Here is a 13,947-nt window from a genome sequence, read left to right as displayed (position 1 = left end):
ACAAATGACAATTAAACATATTCAGGATCATTTCTGAGAATTTTGTATAAATAGGTACTTATATGTTATATAAGTTAGGTTTATACATAGTTTGATTTTAATTACTCAGTAGTCATTATTTTAGGATTTTCCCAGGATGTGTATTCTTTGCTGTTGAGATGAAACAGATTTATTATCATATGTCAATCAGTTAGATGTGAAGTTTATCACATGTTCTTAGCAGGAGGTCTAATTACATCAGTTCCAATACAAATATACATGTCTTGTTAATTAGTGACCACTTGTGGCATTTGGCTTCCTTTGTCCTTTGTTTCTTGATACATTAATCTGGGTGCAGTTTTAACTCCTCCCACTTAGGAGTATCCCATTAAGAAGTTGTGTATTAAAAACCTGTGTATGCTGCCTTGAGTATTCATTTATTTAAATGCAGATTAAGCAGTTATAAGAATAATATTGGCTCTAATAGTGTTTTAGCTAAAAACTTGCCTCCCACCGACCCCTCCTTTCGCCTTCAATATTGCCATGACAGGGGAATCAATCTCAGCACGGTTTATAGATTTCATTTATGAAATTTTATCACTGGTTGTTTCAAAAATTTCACTCATCCCCCAAGAATTTCTGGGGATAAACTGTCAAATTTCATACAAATTTATCCAACACCAATTCAAAATCAACACTACTAGGCTTCCTCATAGCCTGCTTATAGGCTTTCTCATTGTCTCATTATAGGCTTCCTCATAGCCTCATAGGCATGATAGCCTCTAGAAATGATAGCCTCATAGACTTCCTGATAGCCTCATGCATTTATTTTGAACCATCGTTCCAATTGGATTGGTGTGATGTCAAGCCAGGGGTCTATACTTTGCTACTTTCAGTATGCACATAGCTAGGCTCTTGGTTTAGGCATGGAGCAAAAAAATAAATTTTTAGCTGAGTAGTTTCCCCAAGGGCCAAATTATAACTGCGATGTATATATATAAAATAAAAGTTGTAATTAAATTATGATTTATGTTTAATTCAAACATGGATACCAATGGCATTGCTACACAGTATTTCCCAGGAGTTTATTTACAAGATAGGTTATAGCAGGAAAAATTAGGTCAATACATGTAATAATGTGAGCACTAAATCCTTAATTTTACATATCATGAGTTCAAATGGTGTGTTCTGAAAGAAATCAGGGGTAATTAAATTATTTAAATTACTATGAAATTACTATGAACTCATTATGTGTGACTTTGAGGATTTTGTTCACTGACACATTTATTAGCGAAATTGAAATATAAGGCAGAAAGTTGCATCAGGATGGTTTAATTGTCAGGTCAAAGAATTTGCAAAAGATATGAGGTTGGATGTTTGCTCAGGTGTTAACACACATTTCCCTATTACATAACAGATTACCAAAGAAAAGATACAGTATAAATAACAGACAATTAAAATAAGATTAGAACAGCATCACATCAAACAGAAATAGATTTACCCGAAAAATATTTACAAAGAATCAGAACACAATGCAAACATGGAACAAATGACAATTAAACATATTCAGGATCATTTCTGAGAATTTTGTATAAACAGCCTAATCAGCTCGAAAAGAGATTTTTTACGTTATCACGGTATATGCTTCCAACAATTTATAGTTAAAGAAATAATTCATGGGGGCTTGAATATATCGTGATTTTACCATAGGTTGGCCCTTTATGACATATAGTTTACCCTGAGCGATATCTAGGGGTAAAATATCGCCATATAGGACAACTCGTGGTAAAATCACGATATATCCAAGCCCCCATGAATTATTTCGATTCTAACAGGACAAGTACGACAATTCTTCTGGATCGAAGCGCTCTAGGTGGAAGCAGATATTTGCCGTTCCCATAATTACACGAACTATCAAATTGGCGTAAAAGAACGGAGCAAACTGAATAAGTGACATGCTTAAACAATAACCGGATTAAGATAGTTTTGAATTAATTCAAATTATAATTTACTTAGATGTCTTATATGTATACACAAAAATATGGCTTACAACACATTTTAGCACCTTTTATTTACGTTTCCTTGTTATGATGATTTTTGGTTTCACAAGCGTGTATTTTCCCGTACAATACCTATATTTTCACGTCATCGTTCTATGACGTCTGGAAGCTCATTTACAAAAAAGCATATGACGTAAGAGTACGATCGGAACAGCGTTTGAATGACGTCATGTTAGAATGGAAGATATATCTAAATTATTTGACGTTTCAAAATTTTAGATTTAGATAATTGATTGATGACATTGGTCTTTTTCTCTTTTAAAATATGCATTTATCAGTGGAAATTTTACTTAAATAAAGGCAACAGTAGTATACCGCTGTTCAAAACTCATAAATCCATGGACAAAAAACAAAATCGGGGTAACAAACTAAAACCGAGGGAAACGCATTAAATATAAGAGCAGAACACCAACACAACACTAAAATGTAACACACACAGAAACGGACCAAGCTTCAGACAAAATCCCACGAGAATAACAAATATAACTTAAAAGTAAAATAACAAAACTACTGAACTCCAAGGAAAATTCCAAGCGGAAAATCAAAAGCTCAAAGACATTAAATAAATGGTCAACATATAAAATCTACAATTGGTAGTTAAAATTGTAATGTATGCTAAATTTATCAAGTATCTTTTCATATGAAAAATAAATAGTTACTGTAACATTTGAGACCTGCATCATTATAACTTGTGTTAGTGGTTATTTGCCTTCAGCAGACCATAAACTAAATAATTGCATATTTTTCATGTAACAAGCCAAACAAGTACAAAATTGAAGAGCATTGAGGATCCAAAATTCCAAAAAGTTGTGCCAAATACGGCTAAGGTAACTTGGATAAGAAAATCCTTAGTTTTTCGAAAAATTCAAAGTTTTGTAAACAGGAAATTCATAAAAATGACCACATTATTGATATTCATGTCAACACCGAAGTGATGACTACTGGGCTGGTGATACTCTCGGGGACGAAACGTCCACCAACAGTGGCGTCGACCCAGTGGTGTAAATAGTTATCAAAGGTACCAGGATTATAATTTAGTACGCCAGACGCGCGTTTCGTCTACATAAGACTTATCTGGCGTGCTAAGAAATAAGAATTTTTTATACCAACTACTTATCTTGTATGACAAATAAAAATAATTGTTATATATTTTTGGAGAGAACGCTGTATTATACAATGTAAGTAAATCTAATTATATAGAGGACATGTATGAACATGCGTTTTAATTAATTTGTTATTGTAACGCTCCTTTGTTATGCTATGATCATCAATGTAAAATCGTTGTATTTTGTGAATGTGCCCCTTGAGGGGTCATGATTGGATAATAAAACCTGAAATATTTGTAGCGATGACGAGTATAGACATTTAAAAGAAAAAAACGAAAAAAATACTGCAAATCATGTATGTAATAATTTTTAATTCTGACAGTTGCATTTATAATAAATCATATTAATATCATATTTTGTTGCCATTTCCTCTCTCTCTCTTTCTCTCTTTTTTTTTAATAAGAGACTACTGTCAGTTGCATCTATAATAAATATTACTTAATATCATATTTCGTTGCCATTTCTCTCTCTCTCTCTCTCTCTCTCTCTCTCTCTCTCTCTCTCTCTCTCTCTCTCATTTACAACAAGACAGTTCTATTAAAAGTATGATTTACAATAACTCTTTATATAACAACATCAATATAATCACGCTTGTTAAAAACAAAAAGTTAATATAAATATAAAAATATAAAAAAAAATATATCACAATACATTAAAACAATGATAGCCTTAAACTTTCAGTGCTATTTAACTGACCAACTGCACTTTGTAGGCGGATGTGTGTACCTCATATCATCCGGCAAGTCATTTAGTATACAGTTGTCTGAATTATCAGTTTCATTAATGCTAGGACGGACCTTATGTAGACTAGCTATACTTTTAATTGACATGCTACGTTCACTGCTGAGTGCTTCCCTAGAACAAAGAAATACAAATCAAATAAATAATGAAGAATTTTCATCGATTTGCATTTTCCGAATCAAATAATTGTCAAGAATAAGTAAACGTTATTATAGATGTATGAAATATGTTGATTTGATTTGTTCTATTTCACCATTATATATCGGTTGTGCCAATTGACAGGAATATGACAGTTCTTGTTCATTCGTTTTTTAGTTGTTTTGTCATTTGATTTTGCCATGTGATTATGGACTTTCCGATTAGATTTTCCTCTCAGTTCAGTATTTTGGGGATTTTACTTTTTTTAAGAAGGAACATTATTCTATTCACTTCCCACTCACACTGAATTCGGCAAAATTCTCGTTAATTTCATAAATATGATATTTATATGAACTAAATATACCAGGAATCTATATATACTTTTTTAAAACAATTTCATATATATGATATTCAATTTCATTTTGCTTTTGATTTTTAAATTTGATATAGAACTATAATATAGTACCTGAAGTATTTTCTATATATCAGTATGCTAACGAGTACCATGCCAATGCATACGATGGTAACTACAGATGCGACAATAGGTGTAACAACAGCTTTGTCTGTATAAAAATAATAAACAACAAATAAAACACAAGACCAAACTTTGTTGTTGGAATATGCATTTTTAAATGAATTGACATTTCTACTATAAAAAAAGATGCTTTATATAGATTTTATCCCTTACATCATCTGAACATGTAAAACCTATGTCGAATTATCGCGTTAGAGTGTCTATTTTTATCTAATAAAGGGTATTCTTAACATAAAGATGTGACAAACTTCAGAACAATGTCCGTGTTAATAGAACTATAATTAATTTAGAAACTGAAAGTGAGTGTATGAAAACTAGAATAAGAATGGCAGATATTGTTAACTGTAATTAAAAATGACATGCATCTAATTAATTATTTACATTAATTCAAATTGAAATAAATGATTTGTAATAAAGAAAATATATCTAAAGCATACTTTTAGTGATAACATTTAATTAAAAAAAATTTCCAAGCAGTTGTAATTAGTTTTTTAAGTAAAAGCAAACACCAAAAGCTTTCATTTATATTAAGTTTTATAAGGTTAAGTTAATACATTGATATTTGAATGCAATGTTTTTGTATAATATTTGAAATGGCAAATGCAATATCATCCTTTATGATGAAACTTGAGGTTCCGTACGTTACTAAAACAGACAATATCAAATGAATGTTATGTGAATTATTAGTAACACAGACAATAACAAGTAAACACAAAAAAATGCTCTAACAGACTCACGAATTAACTTTTAGAATTGAAGAAAGTTCACATATAATTGCAATTAACAGAATATAGATATTACAAAGGTCTTCTTAGAACTAATTAAAAGAAACTTAACTTATAATGCAGTCCTCTTTTAATATATACTCATTAACTCTCATGGAAAAGGGAAAATTATGCATTAGGTTTACAACACATTCATTTGAAATACAAAGAAATATAAAATACCTTCACTCTTTTCGTTAGCTGAATGCGTAAATTGATCTGTTGTTATAGTATATGGCACTGAAAAATTATAACATAAACATTGACTTTGTACAATTCCATTTTTCAATTTGACTTAAGATTAAATTTTAATAGATGATTAATATAAAAAATGAAGATGTGATATGATTGCCAATGAGACAAGTCTCCAGAAGAGACCAAATGACACATAAATTTACAATTATAGGTCAGTGCATGGCCTTCAAAAATAAGTAAAGCCCATACTGCATAACGGCCTAATGTATGTACAAAAAATGAACGAAAACAAATATGAAGCACATCAACAAACGGCATCTGACTTGGGACACTCACATACATACAGAATGTGGCAGGGTTAAACATGTTAGCGGGATCCCAACCCTCCCCTAACCTGAGACAGTGGTGTAACAGTACAACATAAGACAAAACTATAAAATCAGTTAAAAGGCTTTACTCATCAGATGGATACAAATAGAAATACTAGGCAGAGTGGAGTTAATTTCAAAATTTTACGTAGGCTACTCAATAAACTGACTACAAGTTATATTCGATACAAGAAAAAAATCACACTACCTTCTTGAATTAGGAACAATCATGTTCAACATACACATGTGTGCATACTATGCAAGGCTGATCCTCATGTCGAATAATTTTTGTAAGGCGAAGAGTTCATAACCAATCAGTTTGGGAAACTTTAGTGAGTCTTCCGGAAATGAATAGAAAATGTTACTGGTTTAATTAGAAAAAACGGTTCCCTTTATTCAAACTAGAAGATAATACGACAAAAAAAAATTTTTTTTTTCTTTGGACAATAATTAACAAGGTTTAAATTGAACATTTATAGAAGCGCCACTTCCCCTTCTTCAAAAACAGAAATGGTTCAACGTTTCAATGTTTTGACGAGTGGATACTTTCAAATTTCAAGCGGGTCTAGTCAAAATGAAGGCACTCGCATGGCAAAAACAAACAGCTGTTGGCGAGCGAAGAATCAAATGGCCTGAATTATAACAAAACAATCAACAAAAAACAAATATAACAGACAGCAACCAATGACAACCTCTGAATGACAGGTACACAAATAATGTCATGAACGTAACGAGGTTAAAAAAAAACAAAAAGTAACAACTGTATATCAATTCTTTCACATCAATGGACTTAATTTGAATACTTCATATACAGTCTAGAGAAAGTATGACCTTGCGCTCTGCAAATAGAGTTACATTATATCGACAGGATGTAGAACTATAAGTTTTCATAATGTATTTCTATACATGTTCAGATCTGTTTTGAATTATGCAATCACATCCATGTTACTATCTGCAAAAACTATCCTCAAAGACTGTTATAAGTCGTTAAAATTATATCCTTACGAATGACTTTATTCAAAAGATGGATGAGTTGGTTGTATAAGTATCTCTCTTTTGATGACCCTTCTTAATGAATGCAGTGTGGTGATTTCACAGTAGTACCATAATTTCGCTGTGACATATGCTTGTTAGGTTACCCAATATAAGGCTTTTCTACCTCAGGAATATATTACCTTAGCTGTACTTGGCAAAACTTTTAGGAATATTTGATCCTCAAACCTCTTCAAATTTGTACTTCATTTGGCCTTTAACAATTGTTTATTCGAGCGTCGTTAAAGAATCTTTTGTAGACGCACGCGCGTCTGGCGTAAATATAAAATTGAAATCCTAGTATTTTTGATGAGTTTATTTACTCCTCATGCACTATAGATATAATTATAACTTGGACTTACCTGTACATTCACTTTCATTTCTGGAAGCAATAAATTGAGTTGAATAGCCGACTGGACAAGTTTTACATGATAACTGTCTACTTGTGTCTTGAAAATATCCCTTTGGACACATTACACAAAAACCACCACTCCAGTAAGTTCCAAATGGACATTCAACTGCAAAATAGAAACCTCCTATAATATTTTGAAAAGTTATTACAGTCTTTTGTCAATTATTTGACCACCCAAGTCCATAAATTAAAGAATACTTATGATTAAATCTGATAAGCAACATATATAAATTAATAGAACCATAATGTTTTAATCAGTGATTCAACATTGCTTATTTTACTTGTCATAATATATATATTTTGGCCTAAAATCTCAATTTATTTCAAAATCTTCAAACGTTGTAGTTTTTGATAATCTTTTCTAGTAATTGCTATGTGTCATATTAAGAAATACGATACAATGTTGCCAGAACCCTAAAATATACTCACAACGTAATGACTATGTGAATAGTAAGGGGGAATCAAAGAGACTTTTTTTTTAATATAAAGCTATTGGGAAATAGTTCTTGAGTGGAGGAGTTGGTAGTGTTGTCTCTAATATTCCTTTTTTCTTTAAAAAAAAATACGTACAAAACATTTTGAATTATCATTCATAGTTTGGTTCAATTGCGCCAAAAAAGCTTTAAAACATAATTTATGCATTTTTTTTTACATCAACTCGGACGTACAACTGCCAATAAAAATGTGCTAACGGCGACATTAAAGTTAACAAAAGCGCTCTTTGATCAAAATTGTTTTTTATTTATAGTTGATTGTGGAACAAGTTATTGCAACTTATATCAATCCCTTTCCACTTTTGGGTGCGTGTGCTGCCTTTTAGCGGCATTAGCCTGCTCTTTTTCGAAAGCTACAAAGGTGTATTTTACGTACAAAAGATATGGCTCTCTCATAACACAGGTCAGCCATTTATCGACCCCTTCCGACGGACTATCACTGTTTCCTCAAGACCATACTCGCATATGGTGTCAAGGGATAGCCGAAAATACAGTTATTGTTCGTTATTGTTCATGGTGATTTTGTTTATTTTTTTATCGACATCAGGAGAGTAACCCACTTTTCCTGTACTTATTTATACGGATTTACTTTTCTGATTGATATTAGAAAGGAAAAACTAGTTTCTTCCTTTTAAATATACTTTCTAAAAATAAGCATGTTCTGCTTCGTACAACGGATCATAAGAACTATATAAAATAATTCAAAGGGTAAGGGATGTCTTTAACTTCGTACTTTTTTTTTGCGTGTTTTTTCTTTCTTTTGATTCAAGCGTAACTTCTGAGTCTTTTGTAGACGAAACACATGTTTGGCGCAAACACCAAATTTCAATCATGATATCAAGGATGACTTTATTTGCACTGGCAAATGAAACTGGATATACGAGATCTATGACCAGGCGAACTAATTAAATCTATTTGACTGACGAGATCTTGATAACGAAAAATTATTTTCTACTTAGTTAAATATAAATGATTCATTTAGAAACATTATACTAATAAAAAGGCAATTTAATTATTTTTTACTAAAAAAGGAAAATTTATATTTCAAAACACTTGATACATTTGATAAACGGTTGGTCTTCTATCGGCTTACCACAAAGCAGTTCGTCATTAACTGTACCCTCGGGACATGAAATGTTCGTTGTAAATAATAAGGTAGAAATGTCTACTGTATACAAGTTGCCATTGACATCGATCGTCAATATATCTGTGCCGTTTAATTGGTCAATTGACTCTTTCATGTCTGTGTAACCTTGAATTAGATCTATAAGTTCTTGTGACACTGAAAGTAAAAAGGTACATTTATCAATGTGCAGAAATTTCATTTAGATTTATTATATATAATACCGCTATTTTCTATTTATTTATTGATGATTTAAGTTTTATTATTTTCTCCATTTCGTCTTTTCATTTTTGGGAGAGGGCTTTTGGCTGAGTAGTCATAGAAGTTCAACTACTGTACCACTAGCCTATGTACACCTAAATGGTGAGTTCAGGTCCTGCACGTGGCAGGTGCGCTTATCCAATCTTTATTGATTAGGATTGCCAATTTTTCTGCCGATGGTCGGTGGTTCTATTCAGGCACTCCGGCTATTTATTCCAATAAAATTAGCCTCCACAAAATAGCCAATAGTAAAAAGCCTTTCAATCTTGCAACATTTCCGTTTATAAATTGATAAATTATTAAGAACCTAAGGTTTCAACTCCCTCAGGCAAAGTTGGCTTTAGATGAAGTTGGCTATTTATTTTAGGTAATTTTGACATATAACTCTTCAAACGTTTTGGTAGTTATACATTTTCGGATTTCAAATGTTTGGCTTTGAACGTTCTGATGAAGGTAAATCCAGAAAAGCGCTTCGGACGCAAGAAATTATTAAATGTGTTGTTTTCAAATTTTTTTTTGAGCATTGGTGACCAAACATTCTAAAAGGTTTTGGCAGATTCAGCTACGGCACATTTGTAATCTATGCAAGGGGTAGATTAATTGAACATGTCCCACAGATACATAGAAAACATGGCTAATACTAGCAAAACCAGACCCATGTGATCTTTATTTTGTTTAAGTTCAAATAACTAGAATTTGATTCTTTCATGTAAACGTTTATAAAAATCTTTTGATACATATAATCTTGATAATAGAAAGACATATTTTGCGTTAAAAATACATTTGTAAAAATTGAAGTAATAGAAGAACATATAAATTTACAGCTATACTAGCAAATGCTTATTTTTATTTAAAGTATTTGTATTAATAACTTTTAATTATGTTAAGTTAAATCATTTTACCTATATTATTAGCAAAGAAGTCCTGCAAATTCAAATCGCCGATTTGTGTGAAATCTGTATATAACTGAATTGTCACTTCAAATGATGAAGATCGTTTCTTTCTACCAATATTTTGACACCCTGATACCTCTGTTTTCACAGAGCATGTTTGATTTTGAATACACTGAAGTTCGTCTAGTTTTGTAGAAATCGAAGACATCATCTCTGTTTGGTCATCACAATTTACACTGTAAGTTGCAACAATTGAAGTAGTGATGCCCGTTGGACGGTCTCCAGCTGTAAGAAAATTGAAATATTACAACTTTAAAGTAAAGATAATCAGTCAACTATAAACAAGTTAATGCCAGTTGTATTTACATGTTTATAGGATTGAAACTGCAGTAAGTATGAAAAGAGATATCAATTCGGCTATTTGTTTCATGGAAGTGCTATTACATTTGTTCAGAACGATTGTTATTTCTTAGATTTTTTAAGAGTATCTTAACCTTATCGTTTTTAAGGGCTATTTCTAATAGTTCTCTAAATACATTTTAAAACTTATATAATGGCTCATATCTTGGGTCTTTTATGCTTTCAAATTATGAGAGACTGTTTTCGACTTTGACCTATTAGTCTAATATATTGATTGAAGATGTTTGTCCTTTTGTCTTTTTTTTTTTGTGTAATGGCATTGTCAATCTATTTCTAACCTATAGTTTGAATGTTCTTTTTATATATAGTTCTCTCTGTTTTAGCATTTGAAGAATGTTTTCCTGATAGCAAAAAACGAGGATAGACACTGAATTATTAAGTTTTTTAGCTCTCGAGATACTGATATGTGACGTTATGTCAACATGTAAGTTCACTATTGGGTGTTATTTGATTACATGTTTAAAGTGTTGTTTTACAAAAAAACAAAATTTCAAAATATTACATACCAGCACAGGGCGGCGGTCTTGCAGTCCAAATGTGACCTGTTTGAGGCCCACATTCATACTTCTCAAGCGGATAATAATCTTTTACAAAGGTATAACCATCCTTGCAGGTCACAACGCATGATATTAAATCAGCATCTGTCGAGCAGTTGAAACTATTTTTGTACTCCATGACTGTGTAATATGGTGGACAAACTAAAAAGATGGAATCATATCCTATTGAAGATTTTAAGAACTGATCCGATACTGATATAATATTAAACATAATTGCTTGAATTTATAACATGTCCTATATTTTAGTGACGTAAACGAAATGTATTTCTCAATAGTAGTCATCAAGGTCATTTTGTAGTTACTTTGTTTGTTTGATTTTACAGCATTTCAAATGTTATTCAAATGTTAACTGTTTTCTTTTAATTTGTTGAAGACAACAATATCCTTTATAAAATAAGACATTTGGAAATCATATTAAAGGTCCAAAATTGAAAATATTTATCTAAGGAAAGTACAAAAATTTCCTAAAGCAAAATTGAATATCTTACATTGTTTGGCTAAATTTGAGACGAATATATAAGTCTTAAATATACACCCAACAGTGATTGAACTAGATTGTTATGCTGATATTTTTTTGTGTCCCTCAACGTGATTTCAACTCACACATTTAATACACTACATCACCAATCTAAGGCCGTGTTCACACCAAACGCCGTGTACAGTAAACATATTTACAATTAGTTTTATGTAATGTACACTAGTTTCACATTAAATTAGTTTTATGTAATGTACACTAGTCACACATTAAATTAGTTTTATGTAATTTACACTAGTTTCACATTAAATTTGTTCACATCTATACACCTTGTTTAGCTACCTGTACATAAGATTTGTTCACACTTGTAAACTATATGTCATTTAAATGTTCATTGCGTAAAACCTAATTGAAACTTTCGAACAATTTTTCTATCAGTCAGGGAACGATCATTTGACTTTAAAAAAAGGGGGATGGATTTTTCCACAATTTGATATAAAAAAATCGTGTCATTCAGATGATTAGAATGAACTAATATTCTGAATAAAAAAAACCCATACATCATAGTGTTAAATATTGAATTGGTAGCATAAAAAAAAATAAATAATTATAAACTTTCGCGCTAGAAAAAATTCTGACTCAGACCCGCCCCTTTTTTAAGTAAAGTGGTTGCTCCTTTAAGAAAGTCATTTTGGATGATTTGCAGTAGTTCAAAGATGTCTCGATTACGCATTTAAAATGGAGGATCGCCATCAGCGTGCTTACAGACGAAGAAAAAGAATTGCGATGTTAAGGATCACTACATTTCTATCTTTTCTGCTTGTTTCAAATGGTCTTTTTTTTCTCCAAGAAGTATTTGGCAAAGGGAGGGGGTAATGTTTTTTTTTTTTTATTCCAAATTGTATTTTAACGGATCTTATACTACACAAACAAACAATTAACCTCACCCTATTTTCAGTAATGTATTTATGAGTGAATCGTTGTTTGAGTATAAAGAACAGTGGCAAATATTTCTGTCAGTGTGTACGTCCGATCGATTCGGGAAGACCTTTTCAAATGAATTATGTGTTCGGCAATGATGATGGATGAGTCTTGATTAGGGGTTAATAAGGCTACGTTAAGTGTTTTTATAACAAATAAATATGTCAAGTGTAGACAAATATTTCTGCAAAGAACTTCATTAATAAGTGTTATAAGTATCAATTTTATATAAGAATTGTTTCTTTTTTAGATATACATGGGATAATTAAAGTTCTGAATGCCTAGTTTTGTTAACACTTAACCTACACAAGGCTATCGACTGCATGTAGACAAAACATGATTTAAACTACATGTAAACATTGAGTTTTATCAATGGGAACGTAATTATGTTTAGTTTATGTGTGAGTTACACTAACGCAACACCGAGTTTATGTCAATCTGAACACGGCCTAATACATATATATAATGGTGTTAGTCTTGAGCAACCTGTTATCCGACGGATAATGCCTGTCATTAAGTTCTGACATGTTTAGAGGTATATAAGTTTTAATATTTATAAATGCATTCGCATCTTTCATGTTCAACAATTAAATAACTGAATATGAGTAAGTCAACCTACAAATAGCTGGTCGTTATTAATTGTATATAAATAGTCTCTTTTATCTTACCTGGACATACATCAGTATTGCATATACTCTGTGACGTGTTGCTTCCTACACAGTTCAAACCATACTCATCAGGGCTAGGGTCATTGCAGTAGCGAGTCCTTGTACGTGATCCTCCACCGCAAGAAACCGAGCAATCTGATGAATTAATCCAAGTACCCCAATTTCCATGCACTACAGATTTAAAAGAAATATTTAGTAATCTTTTGTTTTCTATAATTATTGATTTTTCATAAGGAATTTTCAATTTATTTAGATGGATTAATATATTTTTTTATGTTCTTTTCGGTGAAAAAGATGTACGATATTGTCGTTTCTTAAACATCCTTGCTTTTCAAATATTCAGTTTTGAGCGTTCCAGCAGGTGGAGGAACATCAAGAAAAGTGCGTCGGAGGAATGAAAATTATTAACGTGTTGTTTTAATTTTTTTTATAAATATTTTATTTAACCATCTTAATTCAGTTCACTTTTTAAACTTTAAACTTTAAAAAGTAACATAAATTACCATGAAAACAAAGAAGTCACATTATGGAGCACATAACAAGTTATGACGCATATTTCATCTAAGACCCATTTACAAGATCTAGAAGACCATCATAAAATACCGGCAAAATTAAGACGAGTTCTAAAATCTGGTTTGAGTTGGACCCATTCAATGAACTAACTTCAAAGATGTTCAAAGGTCTTGTTTTGATCAGTCCTTTTATCATGAGTGATCAGCGAATGAAATATAGATCTCCATGGCCG

At 31.4% G+C, this 13,947-nt stretch overlaps 1 protein-coding gene across 1 annotated transcript in view; it reads right to left on the bottom strand.

Annotated features, from left to right (window-relative positions):
* Window positions 1-3,445: 3,445 nt before the first annotated feature.
* LOC143063702 (uncharacterized) overlaps window positions 3,446-13,947 on the bottom strand; it is a 32,121-nt gene continuing 21,619 nt past the window's right edge. The window contains exons 18-25 of the mRNA XM_076236017.1: window positions 13,203-13,373; window positions 11,028-11,219; window positions 10,111-10,386; window positions 8,918-9,106; window positions 7,281-7,436; window positions 5,507-5,563; window positions 4,491-4,587; window positions 3,446-4,000 (exon numbers count right to left, since the gene is read on the bottom strand). Coding sequence (XP_076092132.1) covers window positions 3,829-4,000; window positions 4,491-4,587; window positions 5,507-5,563; window positions 7,281-7,436; window positions 8,918-9,106; window positions 10,111-10,386; window positions 11,028-11,219; window positions 13,203-13,373 — 1,310 coding nt within the window. The 3' untranslated portion in view covers window positions 3,446-3,828. The remainder of the gene's footprint in view (window positions 4,001-4,490; window positions 4,588-5,506; window positions 5,564-7,280; window positions 7,437-8,917; window positions 9,107-10,110; window positions 10,387-11,027; window positions 11,220-13,202; window positions 13,374-13,947) is intronic.

This window comes from Mytilus galloprovincialis, chromosome 2 (genome assembly GCF_965363235.1).
Source record: "Mytilus galloprovincialis chromosome 2, xbMytGall1.hap1.1, whole genome shotgun sequence".
Lineage (NCBI taxonomy): Eukaryota > Metazoa > Mollusca > Bivalvia > Mytilida > Mytilidae > Mytilus > Mytilus galloprovincialis.
Note: the sequence above shows the minus strand (reverse complement) of the source record. Positions and strands in the feature narration are given on the sequence as shown.